The sequence below is a fragment of the Erithacus rubecula genome (assembly GCF_903797595.1).
Source record: "Erithacus rubecula genome assembly, chromosome: 2".
Taxonomy (NCBI): Eukaryota; Metazoa; Chordata; class Aves; order Passeriformes; family Muscicapidae; genus Erithacus; species Erithacus rubecula.
In genome coordinates, this window is record NC_136685.1 from 78,657,505 (window position 1) to 78,679,820 (window position 22,316).

Below are 22,316 nucleotides of genomic sequence, written 5' to 3' on the forward strand. Positions count from 1 at the left end.
GCTATCCTGGGCAGACTCACGAGTTTGAAAGTTAGAGAGCATTGTAATTTGCTTTGTGACTGAGTAAATACACTAGTTCAATCTTAATTATCAGATAGTTTTCCTGAAAACCTCATTCTGTGCTTGCTAGTTCTCTTCCTTTTTCTGAAAAAAAGGGAAAGAAAGAAAGAAAAAGAAAAAACCCAGCCCGGCAGTCTTCTTTCTCATTTCCAAAGCACTTCCTGGCCAAAGAAGAGTGGCCAAAACAAAAAAAGCCAAAATAGCCCATAAGAAGCCACAGCTTCCTAGGAACCACTGGAAGAAACAATCAGACTTGCTGAAGAAGCAACGCTCAGGCAAGATTGATTGCACATTCACCATTTGCCTTTGGGTGCATGAATCACAGAATGTCTTGAATTGAAAGAGACCCACTGGGATCATCAAAGCTCAACTAGTGGCTCTGCACAGGACAATTCCAAGAGTCTCACCATGAGTGGTCATTGAGCAATAAAAAAGATAAAAGATACTTCTAAAAATAAAGAGAAAAAAACCCCACAAAGTGATAGAACTACTTTAGGCTGACAAATGGCAGCAAAACCTCTAAGCAATTATCAACATCAAGTTACTGTTTAAACATTAATGATGTTAAAGCACAGATTTCCCTCTTCTCTGAAAAAGCAATACAGAAATCTTCAAATAAAAAAGCTAGGAACTGTCACTGAGAATAACTTCTGCTTTTTTATTGTCACTTCAAAACACTTTTTTCATTTAGTTTAGATTTAAGTGAGAGTCAGTTTCAGCTACCTGTCTCTTTCCAACTGCATGAATTTTTATTATTTTATAAGCTAATGCTCTATTTAAAAGAACAACAGCAACAAAATCCAGCAGTTGAAATCAGGCTACTGGCAGATTTCTCTGCTAAAGCTGCAGAATATTCCCCTCAGAGTTTCTTTGCTTCTGGCACAGTACCTGTGTTCGCAGCAACTGCACCTCTTCTGTAAGCAGGTGCTTCTCTTTGAAGAGCTGATTCTGTTTGTTGAGCAACTCCACTAACTGCTGGGCAGTGGCCTGGCAGTGCTTGTCAAGCTGCTGTAACCTGGAAAAGAAATAGATAAAAGGGTTGCAGAGCATCTGAAGTTGGGAGTTCATGGAAGAAGCTCTGATGTTTGCACTGGTGGTGGCAGCGCCCAGAGCCCAGAGTTCAGACTGGTGGTTGGGCTGACACTAAAGTATTACTCCTAGGATGGACAGTAAATGTACTTTCACACTTTAAATTAGCACTTTTAAAGGTTTACATTATTAATTTAGAAGCTTTATGAGGACATGACAGCAAATCTGCTTTGCTGTGACATCAGTAAAGACTGCAGGACTGCATTCTGACACCAGTAGCTAAGCAAGCTGCACACTCTGTAGCTGCTTCGGTAACTGTCTTCTTGAAGCACACACCATAGCCTAGATTATGAAACCAAATATCCAAATTCCCTGACAAACTGGACCTGAAATGACAGAAACTTCTGTTTTCTGTCCACTGCTCTTTGCAAGCTGGTCAATGTCCAAAACTCATTACAGAACATAGCACTTATTTCAAGTAAGCTTAGTGTTAATTAAGCATGTCAGCATAGATCCTTTAACAATGTAACAGATTCCTCGGGAAAGATGTAAAGAGTCCATCATTCCAAAGGTCCTCCTCATCAGGGGCTGCAAAACAGAGGGTATCAGAAGAAATATGCAGAGGCTTTCTGCTTACACTGGAAGAACGAGTGCCTGAGTTGGGACAACAGTGCTGTAAGACAGGTCAACTGCATATATATTTCTTTAATCATGAAAGCAGGTATCACTTGTTATTTTTCCAGTGACTATTTATTACTCCTAGCATCCAATCAGATGTAATTTCCAACTCACGTGATTTTTTTTTCAGAACAATATTTTTTAGTAGATAATCACAAGTAGCCCATGCAAATTTCAAAAATACTAGTGGCCACAAGCCCTAGTGTGCTTTATTGTGAAGATCTATGTCCTTTCAAATAAACTACTGTAAATGGAAAAGTCTTTAACTATGGAAATACTCAATTACAATTTTCTGCTTGTAACTTCACCACCCAGTGCTGCATTTAGACTGCCTCCTTGAGCAGAGAGAGAAAGACGATGCAGGCACTGAGCTGGGTTTCACCAGCAGGCTACAACTTTACCTTTATCATCTGTATCCCCAGTGCTTAGCTACAGGTTTAATAACATTCCAATCTACAATTCTGGGGCACAATGGATGAAAAGGGTGCAGTTCTATTCAGTGCAGATCTGGATTTGTGAATTCCCAATTTGTCTGCCAGTCTGCTCTCCCAAAACTGCTGCCAAGCTGGCCCTTGGTCCATGCACTGGGACTCCCAGCCTGCTCGGGTGCGTTTAGCTCCTGAGGACAGGCTCTGGGCCCTCTCACAGTATCTGCTATTACGTGTGACATGTGCAGCACAGCCACACATTCCCATATGCATTGTATCTGGCCTGCCTGCTGATCTCGTAAATGATTCAAGATGAGAAATGAACAGCTCCACCCACATTCACTGTACTTCCCATATGTTACAACTGCACATCGATGCCTGCCATCATTTTTACAACTGGGTGACAGAACCTTCTGCACATTTTGCTAATATGAGTGAGGGAGGTTGCACGGTCGCCATGTTCACTTTGGCAACACCACCTCCCAGGCAAATGCACTGTGTCCTGAGCATCTCAGTGACCACTGTGTCCTCACTCTCCTGTCTAAATGAGATAATTTTTCCACCAAATGGCAAGATCTGTCCATTGGGATGGCATGCAGCTGCTCCCCCTTGGCCTGCCCCATTGAAGGACAGGGACTGAGTCCATGCTTTGTCATGTCACTTCAAGGCACAAGGTGAAAAGGTAGCTCTTGAACCACGTTGTTTCAACTACCCACAGGAAAACCTGGCACTAAGGAGAAAGCTCCCAATCAGCAGTAATAACAATACCCTTCCAATAATTTCCCATAAACCACTTTAAACCGAAATCCCTAATTCTACATGGAGGCAAAAAAGAGACAGTTTCATGAGATGAGTGGTTCCACAGAAGGAGAACACAACCAAGGCATCACAAGCTGCAGTGAAAGCTTCAAGGTAAATGTTTTGCTCTGATTCTCAATACCTGGAACTCATAGGCAGCTTTATGTTAGAATGGCTCCAACCTACCTTGCTTTTTTGTGCAGTTACAACATGCAGAAGACTTTACATAGCAGTGAAACTTGGATCTGAGACTAGGCCATACCCCAGGCTGTCCAGAAATGAGGTGAAAAGGGATAGATAGGGTTTTGTTACATTTTGACAGCTATGGCTGGACAATGACTGCAAGACCCTGCAGAAATCAGGTGAAACATCAAACACAAAGCAGAGCTTTGGCACCAAGGTGAATTCCACCTGCAGAATAAACTTCCATTGTATCCAACACCACAAAGCTGTACTAGCACCCACCATGTTGCACTTCCCCTTAAGTGTGGCCTACAGATGAAAACAAAAGCTGCTTTATTTTCTGTAACAACACAGTGCTAAACCAGGGGCACCCACAGGACTGGCTGCAAGCTCCCTGGTCTGGGGGACTCAGGCCCATTAATCCACAGGCAATCTACAATGAAGGTAAAAGCTGATATAATCTGTCAGCCCTCCTCTGGGTTTTAATGCTGATTTGAAGGAAATTAATATGCAAGGGTCTGTGGGCAGTATCCACTCACTCTGCCATGGTATCAGTCAGTCCTTGACATAGTAGTGGCATTAAAAGGTTATTTACTCTTCCAGCAAAGTCAGGTTACTGATGTAAAACGTTTTCACTTTACTCCACGGAGCTGGATTTGCTGAAATGGTGTGATTGGATTGCAGCAACCTGCAGCAGCTAAATCACCAAATCCAATAATCATGCTGCATTTACTGGCACACATCTTAATTAGGTTTTAATACAAGTAATCTGATAACTACTTCTGGCCAGGCAGAGCGGAGCTGTCAGTGCTCAAAGGGCTGTTGTTGAGCAGCTCAGCCAGCGCGCTGCTGCGGCTGCCTCCCCGCTGCCCCGGCTGAAGCCCCCATCTGCCATTGCCACAGTGACACAGGCCAACCCACCCCCAGCAGGGGGTGACGCGACCCCCAGGCACCCCATGGCAGGGGCTGGGCCACCAGCTGCCCAGGGGGGCCACCAGCCGCACAGCCACATCTCTGTGGGTGAGGTGGTGCTGGGCTTGGCTCCTGCTGCCCTCCAAAATGACCAAAACCCAACACCACGAGCATACGTCACCGTGCAGCAAACTGCCTTTAAAAGGCATTTGTCCTGCCAGGGCAAGAGAGTCAAGCTAGGAGTTTCTAAGGTTGTTCCTGCATTGCTTGTTTGCCTGTGGGGACACAATGATCAGAGGTGGTTCCTGGTTCTGAGTGGGAAAATCAAAGCCCACGTTGGAGACCTCTGCCATGCTGCAGAGATACAGCTGAAGGGTGATCACTATGATGATCATACTTAGTGCCTGATCTATCTGTGTCAGGAACTATCTAAGGTCATCTCCTGCTGAATACAAATCAGTGATCAGGCTTGCTTGGCCTATATGCTGCTCTTGGGGCCAGACTTTCTGCCACCAAAGAGTTAAGGTGTATGGCTGGTCTCATGGTAAGCTTGTTTCTGCCCCAGCTGCTGTCACTCCCCACTCCTCTCATGGGCACAGTAAGACAGGTTTCTTCTGCTTTCTTTCCACCTCAACTCTGCTACATTTCTGTCTTAAAATTTTCTGCCTTAATGAAAACAACAACATCATATGCTATGAAAATTTATGTTCACTACCTCTTTGTACTTTGAATCAAATCTGTGAACAACTAGGAAACTGAAACCAACAATAAAATTAGTACCCATGTGAGAAACCTGTGCATTCACTGTGGTTTACAGCACTGATAAATTTATGCAGTAAATTTTGAGATAAAAAATTAGAGTCTATGGATTCAGAAAGGCAGACAAATAGTAAATGAAACCCCAAAATTTCACTTGTGTCCTAAATTACTGTTTACTTAAGATCTTGACCCATAGATCAGTGCATTGAAACAACCTTAAGTGATGAGCATCTGAGAGAAGCCCCCACATACTCCCAAAATTTAAACAGGAATATCTATACATACAACCTATCCTTTAACTGAAAGGCATTCTCCCATTTGGCTTCGAAAGCAAAACACTATGATGCACCTTTTACATGTTAATGAAATGAAAAAGCACAGGAAAAACAGACTGACCAAAAAGCCACCCTGTAACAGTGAGTAGGAACTAAGGGTAGTGAATAGGTCTCCTCATTTCTGTCACACTGGAAGTCCTGACTTACAACACAGGGAGACAGTTCAGGGCATTAAAAAAAGTTTCCATGGAATTTCCCACCCTTTGGAATCCCTATCAGACTTCTGTTGCCACAAAAAGGCCAAGTCTGTCATTTGCTCAGGCAGAGCAGATCTACACCACTTCTAGCTCAGTAAGGTAAGCACTTGCCCACACTACAGGCAGAACAAACTCATCCAACTGATGTTAACAGATGGTAACTAGAAGTTAATATCCCTTGCACAGTTTGGAATTGGACACCTAAGAAGCAAATGTCCACATTTCACCCCTTGACACAGGTGGCTTTGTATCACTCAATCCCCTTTTTTTTTCTTATTATTTATATCTATTGGGTAACATCTAAATTCCCTTTTACTAAAGACACTCTCAACTTTTGTACATATTTTTAAAGTGTCTATAGTGTATCATCTCCCTTAAGATAAAATGTTTGCATGCCACAGCAACATTTGCCAATAGGGTTTAATTAAAAGTTTACATAGGAGCTTCCCCTTTGTTTCAGATGTCACCACTGACTATTAGAATATATCTTCACTTCCACAGCTGGCCCACCAGGTTAAACAAATAGATCATGTAGGAAACCTGAGCCTGGATCTATTCCTGGGCTTCTAATAGCTCATGTCTAACATGCTGAAGAGAACATTATCAGCCTGCTCTTCAGTAGGGGGGTGTAGCAGCTGGGCTTCACTGCTGTGATGGCCACTTTTAGCCCCACTGGGTTTTGACAGGAAGGAAACAATGAAAGAGAGTGTACAGCAGGCTGGAAAAGATATGGGTGAAAGCTTCACTAATGTCTATTTGTGTCTGAATCCCCTGGCTGAAGATAAGGCCTTTCCTCCCTTAAAGGAATACAAATTACTAAGACCTTTGATAGAAATATGAACTCTGCATCAGGTTTGCTCTAGAGAAGAAATAGTTCTGGTTACTATTCATGCTTTCAGTTGACAAGTATGAAGCAAAAGAATTCTCCAGATCATAGAAGCTAGTAATTAAGAATGCTGTAAAGTACCTTAGGGGAAAAAAGAAAAAGGAGGCAGGGCTCAAAGCAGACAATGCTACAGAATTTACTGAAATATACTGAATTGTGTAGTCAGAATCCACATTTTTTTTGTTTTTTTTTTTAAAGATGTTCACCTCTCTGATTTTATGTGCCAGACAGAACAGATTTTGCACAATTTCTCAGTCATAATGGTAGGAGACACATATCCCACTAACATTTCAAAAGTGGTCTCATGTTTATAAGATTGATGTATTTGTATTACTGCAATAATTTTTCTGTGCTTGTGTCACTAGTTACAACAATTTTTGTGGCTAGTTTACTTTTTATAAACACATGCTCAATTTCCCCTACTGCTTACTCTAATTCCTCTTTATTACCAGACAAACCTGAACCTGTACAAACTGCTAGCTGGTGTCCACATAAAGCAATCACTGTATTCAAGCTGGAGACACTGAGAATTTTTAATGCAACCTGCCCAATCTGAACTCTTTCCTTCACAAATACTTTGCCTTTAAAAAGAAATTCCCAGCATGAACCTCATCAGAAGCGACATGTAACAGACAGTACATGTGGTGTCTGGGCAGGCAGCAGAGAATTGAAAAAGAAGTCTTCACTTTTTCTATCCCATGGCATGTGCAGAATGTACATGTGGCCCAAACTGACATCAGGCATTTGAAGCAAAAAACCTGCTAAAAGCATCAGCTTCTGTTAATTTACTTTGTCAGATATTGTCTTAATTAAAAAAAAAACTACCGCTAGAAAGGGCAGTGCAGCTGAGCTACAACTGCTTCAGCTGTTCTGACAGTGGCAATTGCAGGCAAACAGAACAGCTTTGGGTCCAGCCCTGCTGGCCTCACCAAGCCCAGATCCTGGCTGCAACCAGCAAGGGCTGCAGGCTCTGAGGTACTGAGAGTAAAGCCATCAGTATCTGTGTTTGAAAGGTAAAACCTTTCTTACTAATGACCTTGCAGATGAGAGGCCAGTAGTGCTGGGTACAGTCCTCATTTGGTTATCTGCAAGGGAGTCTTTCCAAGTTTAAGGACTATGTATCACACACCTTCAAAACTGTTCTACAGCACAATCCCAAGGCTGCTATAGCAGATAGTTTGACCGCTGTGAAAATAAACTCTAAAAATATCAAACACAAAGTGTTAAATATCTATGGAGGTGTCACTTGTTAGTTTTGCTGCTTAATTCTCATTACCCTTATTTTCCACTCTAGAGGTGGCCCTCCTTCCAGTTCATTTCAAACAAATGATTTTGCCTTTAAGCTCTGGCAGGCAACACACATCTGCTTATTTTTCTGGGTTCACAGAGGGTTATTGTGGTTTGCATAAATCACAGTCAAACTAATGATAGTTGTAGGATTTATACAGTTTAGTTTTATGCTTGTGACACAGAAAAGGAGGAATATGAATTATATTGGTGACAGACAATTTTTTCTGTGCAGTATATTCAGATAGATGTCTTACATACAAGGGCCCGTTGCTCTCCATCCACACAGAGCAGATTGCTTCCATTTGAGAGCTTAACCCAAGCTGGGCCCACTCCCCTTTCATTACAGCTCTAATTCCCAGACTTACTCCTCCTAGGAAACAAAAGGGAAAATAGGGACACATGTAGAGTAAGGATCAAAGGAATGGCTGGGAAGGAGGTCAAGGTGGGCAGAGGAGCCTAAGATGTGCGTGAGAGGTAAGAAAGATCTATGCTCAAGAAATGCATGGATACACCCAAGGGAGCTGAGGAGGGGTCAGCCTCTGTTTGTGCTGGCTGGCCAAGCAAGCCAGCTCCCACCTCACAGGGAGCTGCTGCTGGCACGCAACACAGCACTTTGGAACAGGGCTGTAACACCTGGGACCAGCCCCAATCTCCCCACGCTGCCCAGTACCCCCATAAACCAGTTCTGCCAAGACTGAAGGGAGTCACAGCATCAAGGAAATACCATGGAAGACTAAAGACTGGGTAAGGTAATTTTGCCCTGAAAGGGGCTGAGAGGAAAGCATTTTCATCCTGAGAAACCAAAAGTTGTTTTAGAAAAATGAGAAAAGCTGGAGAATCTGAGCAGTACTGTCAGCCCAAATTCATGAAACTCAGCTCTTGTGAATAGAGAGTCCACTTGGGTGTTCTGTATTGGACTATATTTTAAGCAGTGAAACTGCACGTGAAGTTGGTGAAACCTGCAATTGCTTAGCAACACTGAAGGAAAGCATTTCACATAAAATACATCTTAAAAATGTATTAGTACATTATAGACAGTCTGTAAGAGAATGGCTATTTTGTAATTTATATGTGAATTAGTCCAACTGTGCTTTAATTTACTGCAAGGTGAACTTATTCATTGCTATGAAATAAGGGAATTTTATTGCTGTTTTAGAGGCAAATATCATTACAGTTATCTTCAGGAAAACCATTAACCCTCCACAATAAAGAATATGACTGCAACCAGGCAGTTTGGAGATAAGTATCAACACACCCAGATCACAGCTGGTACAAAGGGTCAATTATGCCTTTCTGGTGACAGCAGCTTAGCTTGTGGATGAGAATAGCAGCTTTAGAGTCTCTGCAATAGCAGCACAGGGCTGTCAGCAATACCACACAAAATGAGCACAAAGCCCTCCCATGTCACAGTTCAGCACATCAGTCAGCAGTCACTGGACCCTGCACAGACATCCCAGCTTGGTAAGACCACCAGCACCTTCCAGCAGAAGGATTCCTTCCATCCACAACTGTGCATATGCATGCACAGACTCTTCTGTTGCCACCACATTTCAATTATAGTGAAAAATTCTAGCAAAATGATCAGCTTTTTCTTTGCTACAAGTTGAAATAAATGTTAATAGCTTTCTTGACACATGCTCAATGTAACTACACCAGAAGAATACTTTTCCTCTTGGATTACATCAAAAGGTTTTGTTTAGTTTTGTTAGGTAAATTATGCTTTTCTCATACTACATCCCCATGTTCTCATCTTTCAGTGGTAAGCAGTGGTAACTTTTATGAAGCAAAAATTTAAACAGCAAGCTTAGAAGTCTTGATATACTTGTGGAAATTGAACATCCTCACTTACATAAATGAAATTTAACTGCTTTAAATCACTAGTAGTAAATTAAGAAAACAAAGCTGCGTTTCTTTTTCATAAATAAACCATGTTTTTTTTTTCTTTTAAGTAGGGATAGACAAGACAAACACATATGCAAAATGAGAACAAGAGATCCACCTGCTATCAGTCAATTACTGTCTCTGTAGACATGGTAACCTCCAATACTGTTTCTGCAGCACAGACAACATTACTTAAAATTTCTTGTAAGGTAAGGCCAGAGAAAATGCACGTTTTTCTCTTGGTGAAGTCACACAGAAGCATGGGGCAGAAAGCAGCCAGGGTTTCTGAAAGGCAGCGAAAGCTCAGCAGGTGCCCCAAGGGAGCCCAGGACCCCTGCTGGGGCTCACTGCTCCGACTCTGCTCCCCCTCAGCAGCCACTGCAAGAGCCTTCCAGGGAGATGCTGGTGGTCTTGGCACCACTCCTGGTGGACAACTGTCCACCTCACACCTGGCTCAGCCTTGGCTGAGGCGAGGTAATGAACAGAATGAGCCCAAGCTCTCTCCCGAGGGAGGCCACTTTTGATCAGTGTTGAGCAGCATATGCAGGCTTGAGCAGGGGGCACGCCGGCAGCTCAGGAAGAAGCGTGCACTGCTGTAACTAAACTGCAGATTAAGCTGAGTACTGCTGTTTCCTAAGCTCCAGATAAGGAGCCTTCTGGAGAGCATAAAAAAAAATTAAAGAGAATAAAGAGCAGTAATTGTAATTTTACTTTTAAATTATTACGAATCTAGGCTATATTAGAGCAGCACTTGTCCCAGTTTAAGATAGTGCATTTTTCAGCAAAGATTCTCAGTAGGGAAGATGCTTCTGGTAGTTAATGGTTTGTTTCTAATGTCTGTGAAACCATAACATTACCTGCTCAGCAAGTATTTACCTACAAATGAATGTCTGGGTGTCCCTCATGTTATCTCCTTACATAAAAATAATGATATTTGGATCATAATGTACTTAAAATCTCTTCAAATAAAATAATCCTAATTACTGAATTTCTGTACTGCAGCATCAGGGTTTAATTTCCTTTGAAACAAATATTATGGAGAAGAAAAAAACTGCATTTACAGGTCTACTAAGAGGCCTGATTTCATTCAAACATACAGAGGAATTTAGACCTCTACTGCGTGACAGTAGAGAAATGACTAAAATCTATTTCTGTTACAGATCTGGATACAATAGCTTTCATCCTGATCCAGAGTAATTCCTATGAGCTGCAGTGTGAATTGCAGACTCCTGTAAAGCTCACAAAACCCCATGAAATGCCCAATCTTGTGTTGCTAAAAACTAAAGGAGTTCTGCCTTTAATAGAAGCAGGCCCCTTGTTTGCATAAAGAGAACCTTGTCAAACAGAATACAAATGCCAAGCTGGTACATTATAGCCACAAGCACAATAGCCCCACTCTTTTTAACTAAGCAAATCCTAGAGAGAGCAGTTTTCCCCCAAAATCTGGGCAACAGCTCCAAATTCAGTGAACTGATGTCTCAAAGTGTTCATGAAGGATGCGGGAAATTTGCAGAGGGGCACGAGCTTTTCATTTCAAAGAGAAGGGAACTGTATGTTTTCATTACAAAAAATGAGAGTGTGAAAAAATCCTAAGCACACAATAGCTCTCTTTCAAGTATAAAGTTCAGAATTACATCTCCCAAGTTTCCTGTACATTAAAAGAAGAAACATAATAACGATCTAAAAATCCTTCACAAAAAACCAACAAGCAAGGATGAAGCAGTACTCGCCTGGGGGCCAATTGCCTCTCCAGCAGCGGTAAGGCTGTTACTAGGCTTGCAGTACCATTTGTTCCATTACACAATCTCCTGAAGCCTTTTACAGAGAGCTAAAACAACTGCCTGTACCAACACGACACATGGCTTTCCATCCCGACTCTTTGCTAATCCAGACGCTCCAACCATCTTTCTTTAAGATGCCATATGGTTGGCAGAAGCCTGTAGATCTAGCAGCACATCTGCTTGTATGTTACTTCTCCCCTCCAACTCCCCCCTCCACACCACAAAAGAGAGAGCAAATAATTATTTTACATGTAACCAATTAAACTGCATTTAAAGAGGATGGGGATTTTTTAGCTCTAGATATTTTAAAAATATATATTGTCGCAGAAGATCATTTGTCTCTCAGTGATTTGAGAAACACAGAGAAACAAAACAAAGAAATGAAAGGCACATGGGCAAAATGATTGCTGCATTTGAATTATTTAAATGACTGCCATTCAGACCTTATGCCCGAAGATTTATTTCCCACATTAGTGTGCCACTGAAGAAGGGACTAAATTTGCTCTCTGCTTTTGTCAGAGGTGAATCAGACAAGCAGACTAGGAAACTATAATACACCAAACCATGCTTTGTTAAGCAAGCAGAGTGAGTCTGTATGCTAATGACTCTGCAGGAATACACTGACACACTGATTTTTTTGGTGTGATGAGCAAAGATTATTGACACCATAAAAATCCTGGTTGCACTGGCATGCAGGCATCCAGGTTATCTCTTTAGAATCCAGATGCCAAGGAAGACAGGCTGCAAAAATAATTTTGTATTGAGTTATCATTTGTCAATTTATGACATAAGGGACTATAACAGAAAAGAAAATATGCACTTTGGAACCTGAAATTAAAAAAAAATAGAATCTAGAAATTATAAATAAATGTTGCTATAAAACTCCCACTGACCACTCTGTGATGAATAACCATCTTAGTTAACGAAGGAAAGGCAGAGACAGAAATATATGACAAACTACATGATTTTGCAGTTGTCTGCTGACAATTTGCAGCACCTTTTGTTCAGAAACATTATTTCCTCAAACTTTTCCCGCATCACTAAAATAAGACATCAAAGAGATAAAAGATAACATCTCTACCTCAAATGCTGCTCACATGTACTTTTTGTGCAATTCTGTGAAGCCCTGTGGAGCACAGGAACATGCAGCACATGTGTCTGTTCTAGCAATTTTCCAGAAGAACAGAAACTAAACATGTATTTGCTCCAAACACTCTCCCTGCACCAAGTCTCCATTGCAATGTGCACAGAACGTTCCTCTGCCTTCACAAAAACTGTTTTCCCTACAATATGGGAATGCTTGTGTTCAACTACACAGTGAACAAACTGTTTTTCTCCTCAGCTATTTAGGAGTTAAGAGTTCCTACACAAATGATGGGGAGACTGTCCTATCCTCACAGAAAGAGCTGACCAATGTTGAAGGTCTGGTTGAAACCAGCATTTTTGAGGACAATACTACAATTCCAAGCTGTTTGTTTAAGGCTAGTGCTTTCCTTTCTCCTAGTACACTCTGTCTCAAGGCTATTAAAAATTTCATCAACAGTGTTTTGAATAGTTCTATACAAAACCAAAACTAAAAAGACTTCTTCTCCAATAATTACATTTTTTCTCTCTTTTTCTTGAGAAAAAGACGACAGAAGTTCAAAACATACTTGTATTTCAAAATTTAAAATGTGGCAATGTATTCAATGACATAGCAATTTAGCTCAGTTTAAATTTGATAGGGCTTTATTTTCCAGTTATAATAAAGAACTATATAAAGGATATTTCAGTAACAAAAATATTTATAATTACAGATTAAGATTTCAGTTAGTTTTATGCATAATATTCAAAATATTCAAAACTTACAAACTTGCAATTATGCCAAAATATATGTAATGAAATAAAAAAATCCCTCTCCAGCCTCTTCAGACTTCCTATGTTTCACCTATATTTCTCATCACTAACCAGTTTTCATTTCAGGTATTAATGCCCAGGCTTGGCTTTTTGCTCCAATCCTAAAGGAATGAGAAAATTATTTCCAGTTATCTGATTGCACATATTCACTTCCTTTGTCTTCCTAGATGAGGAGTGTCTGTGTGTGTCTTTGCATTTTCCTGAAAGATTCTTAGTAACTCAGTAGCACTTAGGGTTGAAAAATGCCTATTTTATCCACTGTGTTGCTTTGGATAGCAAAGCAATAATCAACCCAGCAGGATGCCTCCTGAACTGATCAGGTCAAAACCAATTGTCTGTGACCACATTTGGTATGTCTGTGCAGTTCCAGAGGAAAGTGTGCTTGGAGAGCTGTCTCACAGACTCCCTTAACCCATCCCAACCCCTCACCAGCAACATCCAGTGCTGCCCTCCTTTCAGCAAGAGTTCGTATAAATATCAGAAACAGAATTTCAGAAATAGAAGGCCTGGTCAACAGAAGTCCTTCTATGTGAAACATGCATTTGATTAAGCACTTCAGAATTTCAATTTAATTTTTAGGCAAAAAAATATAATTTTAGATTTAGATATGGGACAGAAAATTAACTTTGGATATGTGCTATGGCTTCTTGTCCAAGAACAGGTGAATAAAGGAACCATGTGTGAAGTCTTCACCAAGACCTGCTGCAAACTGACTTCTGTAGAAGAAATGAAAATACTGCAGACTTTCATGTTGCTTGCAGGCAAAGAAAATAAAGAAATATATAGTTTATTCTCTGGACAAGCAAGAGAAAATTATGAAGGTGCAGTGTATGCCAAAAGCTTCTCCCTTGACTGCAGAGTGTAACTGAACTGCTGCTTACACATGACCACCATTAATGAATTCCAGTGGAAAGTGCCAATAGGTTCACTGGATTGCAGTCTGGAACACTTAAGAAGCAGGCTGGGTCTGATGAAGCTACCATATCTTGGTCAGATCTTTTGGGTTTATTTGGGAGGGGCTTTTTGGAATGTGGGGTTAGAATGAGGTTTTTAAAAGTTTGCAAAGAAATACCTAAAATATTAGTAAATAATCGTAAATAATGTACCCAGTTTTATTTGGTATCTCATTTGTAAATTGGAGAAGCAACAGGATTTCTACAGTGATTTGTAGAAATGACAGAACATTCTTCTTTTGAGACAAAGAAAAACAGGGAATTGAATGTAAAACCCCTTCAATTTGAAAAGGACTACATGGGAAAGTGAGAATATTAGCAAGGGAATTGACTTCTTCATGAAATAACCACATTAACATCCTTAGACATCCATTATCAAAACAGAAAACCTAGAATCACTACACTGAAAAATTATATCACTTCATACTGGCATTTTTAATTTTGTGGCTCCTGTGTTACTATCATTTCTGGTTCTTGATCGTGACTTCATGTACTTAATTTTAAGAATAAAATAAGAAAATGTTCCTTAAAGGGAAAATAAGTAATCAATCAGGTATCTGAAAGACTTCAATTAACATTTTGACAAGCTTCATGGTATGCAAACTACTCTAATGTATCCAGTTTTTTTTAAATTTTACTCATTGAATACGAGATAGCAAATAAATTACAAAAATGTCCAAGATACTCTGCAGTACTTAAGTTCCAAATTTCTACAAGTCTCAGGTCTGGAACCATTTTTTAGCTCTTAAACATTGCCTTCCTCATCTGATACACAGAGAACCTAGAAGTATTCAGCCTCCACACTGCAGCTTGTAACACACCAAGTGCACATGAACAATACATGCCCTAATGAATTATTTCTTATTCAATAATGACATGTATTTTACCATATACAACTATGCTGACCCCTTACTGAAAGTTGCACTTGGATTTATTTCTACAGCTTTGTAGCATTTTGATTTCTGAAAATTTACTTGCAATCTTATGTCTCTGCCACCACAGCATTGTTAGAATCAAAATTAATAGGCCAAGATAGTCTTCTAAAATTAAATTCTGATCTGAAAGGTACATTTGAACATTTGGGGATCTCTCTTCAGATGCTGACAATGAGACAAGTGAGCGGATGTAGAGAGAATCTGGATATATGGTTCACATATGGGCCTAACAAGAGCAGTCTCTTCATATAAAGGCACTATTTCTCATGCTAAGTCTACCTTGTTTTCTACTCTCAGCTGAAAGGAATGTTAGAATCTGGGACAGTTTTCCACATCAGAGTCTGTTATTTAACTGTCTGGTGTCAGAATTATTGTGTTTTCACAAAACCTCTGTAGTTTGGGGTTGCTTTGCTGTATTTTGGGGGATGGGCTGTTTAAGACCATCAATGCTACATCTTCTTAGGAAATCTTATTCTTATTGGTCATTTTTCCACCCAAAGTACCCTGAAATTCAGGTACCCCAACTGATATGGGATTTTTAATTTTTGGGGTCTTTTCAGTGTTGTATTAGAACGATGAGATTACCCCTGACTCAAGAAAGTTGGTATCTGGCATTGGCAAATACGGAATGTTTTTAAGCACAAGTCCTTCATCTGAGTCTAGATCCAAAAAATACAGGTCCCAAGCACAATGCTGCACTAGTTTCCATCTAGGGCTTCCTTTTATACAGGAGAGAATCCAGTATGTCAGCACAAGACTAAAGCACTGAGTAGGAAGAAGAAAAAAACAAATCTTGGTTGTTAAATTAGCCTGTCATGTAGTAAATGTTTGTGTGAAGTCACACACCATATGACCCAAAGGCTCAGAAAGTAACAGGTTAAAAAAAAAAAAAAAAAAAAGAACAGTACAAAGGATATCCAGTTGCAAATATGGAGAAGGTAGGATGTGGGCCATTGTTCATCGTGGGGAAATCTTTTACTTTGATCAACATACAGCTGTACCTGAGGTACCTGACATACAAAACTTTGCCCAAACAGATTTGGAAGAAAAATCCAATTCATTGAGCCAACATCCATTAATGCCGATAACTTATAACAGTAATTTCACAGGAGATGTTAGAAAAGATTGGTACAGTACTAAATCCACACACAGCACTGAGATGCTCTGAATCCAGCATTGTACAGCATGGGTAAAATTGAAACAAAATGCTTGCAGAAAAACAGCCATGGTTCCCCACAAAGTGCAGAGAAGTCTCTCTCAGCTGCCACAGCTCAAAGCATTCATAGGATTGGGAAATGACCAGAACTCATGTTTAATGGATTTAAATAAATGAGTAAAACCAAACACAGCAGTACCTCCAAGCTGTGCAATCCCAAGCAACAACTTAGAGAAAAAAAGCACTGGAACACAGAATAGAACATTTAATGTGTGGGGTGCTCTCGAAGTTTACTCCAATTTAAGGAAAGTCCTCAGACAAGGAGGTTAAAGGCAAAAGTTGTCTCTTCAAGCTGTGAAATTATTTTGCAGTTAGAGTCATTACAGCAACAAAGGGGGTTGAAGGCTTGCAGGTACCTGAAAGTCACAGGGTTCACAGACCATTCTTCATTTAGCTCCCCACGACCAAACAAAATGAAAAATTCTTTTTAATTAAGGGTCCTAATTAGGATGATAATTGGAAAAAATCCCAAACCAGAACCTCTATGTTTACACCCAGTCTCTTTTGTACCATATAGTCAGAAGAAAACTAAGTAAACTGAACAAAGTACTCTACCTCACCTAGCTGGGGTCTAAGCTTGATTCCAAGTTTTGAAGGAGTCCAAGCCTTTTGAGGGAACTCAGCCAGCAATTCAGGCAAAAAATTCTTCAAAGGAAAAAAGAGGCTAGATTTTTTTTCCCCCCTTTTCTTTGTCCTCCTCTTTTCTTTTTGAATAAAAGCAACATCTCGGATTTGTGAGCTCAGTTTTGAAAGGAAGGGAGAAAACACCATTACAAATAGGAAGCAAAGCTTTCAGTTTGTGAATCTACTAATTCATCCATGAAATATCCAGGTTGCCTTCATCATCATTTCCAAAACACCATATTATATAAGGAAACAATGGAATACTAGGCTGGTCTGTTTCCCATATTTTTAGTTGGCTCAGCTGGAAAGTGAATACAGGCTATTGCCCCAGGATGAGTGAATAATTTAACTCAAATGCAATTTTGCACAAAATCACTTTCACAACTGGAAAAAAAAGACAAAAAAAAGTATGGCTAGTCAGACTCCTTGTTAAACATAAGAAATTCAGTTTCTCCCACCACAAAACTAGTATAATTCCCAAAGTTTAGTTCACAGTGTTGCTATTAAATCAGGGAGGTATAAATCTTGACATCAAAACACCAAGATTTTCTGTGCTAGAGAAGAAATTGTCCCTACACGAAGTGTCAAGAAAAAAAACATAGGCATTGCATTTCAGACAGTTCTGTACTGGCCTGGTTGAAATCTCTGCTCAAGAGTAAAATTTATGCTGAAATAGATGCAAGACAAAATCCCCAAATTGTAGGCCGATAATTTAGAAGAGGTCTGTTGCATGTGGAAATGGTTTTGATCTTCAGATCATAAACTCCTGGAGGCACAGATCTTCTTTAATTACATGACTACAAAGCACCATGTGTTTCCATTATGCTATTTAAATAATAGATTTAATTTGAATTTACATTTGTTGATGTAAACATTACTGACTGTAACACTACCCTGCAATCTGATGCAGAAAGTCACTGAAGTATTAGAAAAAAAATTCCTTCCCAAAAAGATTACAAAGGAAAGAATCCCCAACTGTGCTATTTGAAAAAATGAATAGAAATTAGCTAAATAGAACAGAATAAATTTTAGCAGAACAGAAATTTTAGGATGATATTTTCACACAAACAACACTAACATCTCAAGTAATTCTAATTTTCAATTCTGTTCGACGGTTATCTGTTTGTTTATGGGACCAAATGAATTCAGATGTTTCCAGCAACCAAAGTTCCACTGATTATTAAAAGAAGTAGCATGGGAAGGATCACTCATTTATCTTGCAACACTGCTTTAACCAAAGTGCAACTCGGGGACTCTGCTAATGAATTTAACTATCGAGATGCTAATCAGTTCTGTTTTTACCAAAATTAATTTAACCTCTGCTTTTGCATAAATAATCCCTATTGTTTAAAACTTCAGGGCTGGTTCTGTACATTGGGGAGGAGGGGCTCTAATCGAACAGGGTGTGCTGGGTCCAGAGACAATTCATTGAAGAACAGCTCAGAGGGAAGCATTTGAACACAGTAATATAGGGTAAGCTTTTCCCTTGCACTGTTAATAGAAAAAAACCCAAACCCAAAACATCCTACCCAAAACACCAGAGCCCACTATTGCTGTATGAAAAGGATTTTAGTTTTGTACAAATGACCTGCAAGCACCTGCATTCTAACAGATGCTATAATTGTCTGAGACAACCTAGGATAAAAGATGAAAAACATCTATGTACCATAAAGATGGAATGCACTGGTCTGTTTATGCTATGATGCTATTTAAAAAAAATTACTTATGAATTGTTAAACTTGAAGATTATATCTAATCCTAATATCAGCATTAATAATAACAACGAAATCTAAAATTTGCCAAAATGGGCAGTTGAAAGTGGGAACAGACAGTAAGATAGAGAAAAGGCAATAATATTATGTGAAGATTGCCCTGGTTTTCAGTTCTGAACATATAACTCACAAGGCAACTGAGCAAACAAGTAAATTGCAGGAAAAATTTTGAACAAGCTAAGGTTTTTGTTCACTGTGCATATCCAAAATACATATTTTTTTGAAGATCCAGAAATCTTCAGAACTTTCCCAGAAAATATTCCCCCCACATATACTGTTGGAATAGCTAAAATTACCTTAAACATAAGAAAAACATAAAATGGTAAAGAGAAAAGAATACAGCACTATAAGAATATTTTTTGTATTTTGTATTTGAAGTTTCAATCTTTTTCCATGTAACTTGATTTTTTTTTTTTTGTCTGGTAGTATGTGAGCCCTCTAACCCTTTATTTTTTTCCTTTTGTCCTTACAGTAACTTGCAGAAAGAATGAGTGGAAATATAAGGCCTTCTGTCTGATATAAAAATCTTGTAGACAGAAAAAAAAAATCCTTGATGCAAGTAAGAAGATGATGGGCAGATAAAAACCAAGTAAGTATTTAAGTGCTGGGTTTGAAAAAAGACCCCTTATTAGATCCAGATCACCATAAACAGTCCCAGCAGAGGGGGAACACTCAACACTGTAGATGAAGGATCAACAGGAATTTACATAATCTCAGGGTTTTGATCACTTCTTTAACAAATGCACGTACTTACGGCAAGGTACTCTGGAATGCAAAAATTTAATTTAACAAATATGAGAAAAGCATAATATTGACAACTTTCTCAATATTTTGCACATTGCAAAGACAGTCACTATAACTTGTTGTGCTCTTGATGTTGTTCACTTCTCCATCCCGAAATCTCAATTGTGCAACCCTTCTAAGAGGGTAAAACCCTTTGCAACAACCTGATTATCTTCACCTCTTTGCAGTTTTGAAATCATGTTTGGAAAAAATGGAGCAAATCAGAATTGCTATGCATGAGGGTACAGGCCTCCCACTTCAACTTCTAGCAGCTACCAAAATGATTTTAACAGGAACTGACCATTTCCAATATGCAACATGTAAATCTCTCCTTTTGGAGAGTGGGGAAAAATAGCTAAAGTTTCTTGAAAAACTAGATTGATAAATGTACATGTTCCACCAGATGTGTGTAATAAAAACTGGATGGCCAAGCCATAGGCACTATTTTATAACACCAGCTCACACATTAACATGACTTTAAGGAATTATCACAATAGTTTTACAATAAAAGCAGTTGTTCTAAGATCTAGTAGCTGGATGCTTACTGCAAAACTTTGGTGACCTCAGAGGAGTCAACACAACTACTTTTTCAGTCAGATGGTGAGGGGCCTTTATATTTGATGGAGTCCTTGAAGAACATTAAAAAATAATTGTATCCTTCTTCATTTAAACTGATACACAAAGGTACCAGTTTTGGTACAGTAGGTGTGTTATTAGCTCCTGGATTGGTTACAGGACTAACTATCAACACATTGTTAACTATCACATCATTATTTATGTTCATATTATACAACAAAACTAAAAACAGTATTTTGAAATCTTTAAATATTTCAATTTTCAAGAGAAATTCTTATATTTCTATTAAAATGGAGTATTGCTGTTTTGAGCCTTGCCACAGATTACTGATTTTACAAATATTTACATGAAAACTACTTTGTGAGTTTTTTCTGTTGCAGTACCTTTCCTAGTAACAATTAAAAATGACTTTGCTTCTTTTGATACAGTTTATAATCAGTTCTGTAAATACAGAAGCAGCTAGTGACTTAACATCCTTTTTTTCCCTTTCTCTACCTCGGTACTGAACACTGAAAGCATTATTTCAGTAGCAGTGAATTCCACAAAGCGCTTTTCCCCAAAGGAACTTGATGCTCATAACATTTAGATCAATTTTATACTGAGATAATGTCATTGTCCACTACCATTAAGTTCATCATCTGCTTCTCTCTTTGTCAAGGAGAGCATCTTCGAGGTTAGCACAAACATGGCTTTGTTCAACTTTGCCTAATGCAATACAGATTTGGAAGCACAAGCCTTCAAGAACTAACTTTCACAGAACATGCAACTACCCCAAATACACATCAAGGCTAACCTAGAAACTGCTTCCAAGATTCTCCTGCAACAGATTCACAAGCATTTACCAGTCATAATCTTTCTCTGAGAAGGACAACATAGAACATACTAACACAGAGAAAGGAAGATATATCCAAGAAGCAGTGACCAAAGCCTAGAGGTGCCACAGGACTTTAAACACTTCAGTCGAATACAAGATTTTTTTAAAAGGGTTTTTCCTGACAAAAACCTCTCAAATTTTGTAGGTTGCACTGTACTCATTTTATCTGAGTCAAGCAGACCTCACTGTGACTCAGATCTTCTCTGGGCTGGAAACCTGAAATTTCAAAAACAATCCTTGGATAACTGACCATCAATTCATTTTAGAACACCAAACTCAGTGAAGATACTCAGCTTTAATATATTATTTCCATGTCAATCACAACTGCAAAGAGTAAGAGGTATAATGACTGTTGCCTCATTGTGATCATTTTGGTGTCCTTTTATTTTCAGAGACAGTGCCACATATAGAAATGATGGATTTAATTTCCAAGTTTTATTACCTCACATAATTATCAACTCCCTACAAAATGAGCAAAGAACTATGCCTTGGTCAGAGAGTTCAACAGGCCACTATCACAAATAATTCCCTGCTATGATTACCCTTACTGACATGAAGTTTGGACTTCAAGCCCTATTCTAATTCCATGGATTCTACTTTTGTTATTCACTACCAATTCCTCTGCACCCAGCAATGTCAAGAGGTCAACAATTAAATTAATTCAGAATACACCATGAATGTAAGAGTGACCCTACATTATATCTTCATTTTTTCCCTTTCATCATCCCTTTATTTGACTGCTTTCAGTAAATTATCCATGTAGTTTTTATTTTGACAGCTCTCTTTACAGCAGTAAAACAAAATGTGTGCATTGCAAATGGCAAAGATTCAAATTTCAGCTATGTTTATCCAAAATAGCACTGAACTGCTTCTGTACTTATGCTATACTGCCTACAGCCTTACGGAAGGGGAGACAGATGGGATGAATTTAGCAGGGAAACAGCTGTGGCTTGAAGAAGAGACAAGCAAAAGTTTTGCTATCAGGCTTCATTATGTATCAAGGTACCAGTAAAATGTGTATCCGTAAGGCAGCCAAAAAAGTGTTTTTCATTTGACTAGTGATAATTACCTTTTCTCAACAGCTGACAATGTTCTAAGCACCATTAAATAGGTATAATAATTAAGCAATGAGATAAGACAGGCAGTGCCTTGCTGGGGATTATTGCTCGCCTCGGGTGTGTTGCGAGGCACAAGGCTGAAGGGTGAGTGACTTCAGCCACCCGAGAAATGTAATAATCCCTCAGAAATGCACTGCCTGGAGTGTCTTCTTGCTATGAAAAATGGAAATTTAAAAAGGACAAAATGCTAGACACATTTCCTGTGGATTCTATTGACATGGGTTAACATTACAGGAAGTCGATGCAGAAACTCCATTTCTGCCCAGCCTATGGAAGTCCTTTCCCAAGGACACATATGCCTCTGCTCAGCTTGTTTGTGCATTTTATTCATAAAACTTACTTGAGAAGCACA

General features: G+C 39.2%; 1 protein-coding gene across 4 annotated transcripts in view; it reads right to left on the reverse strand.

Annotated features, from left to right (window-relative positions):
• Window positions 1-22,316, reverse strand: part of SDCCAG8 (SHH signaling and ciliogenesis regulator SDCCAG8) — a 104,882-nt gene that overhangs the window by 5,465 nt on the left and 77,101 nt on the right. For all 4 annotated transcript variants that reach the window (XR_013773363.1, XM_079298581.1, XM_079298583.1 and 1 more), the window contains exon 17: window positions 949-1,075. Coding sequence is in view for 3 of the 4 variants with exons in the window: in XM_079298581.1 (XP_079154707.1) it covers window positions 949-1,075 (127 nt within the window). In the remaining variant the exon portion in view is untranslated. The remainder of the gene's footprint in view (window positions 1-948; window positions 1,076-22,316) is intronic.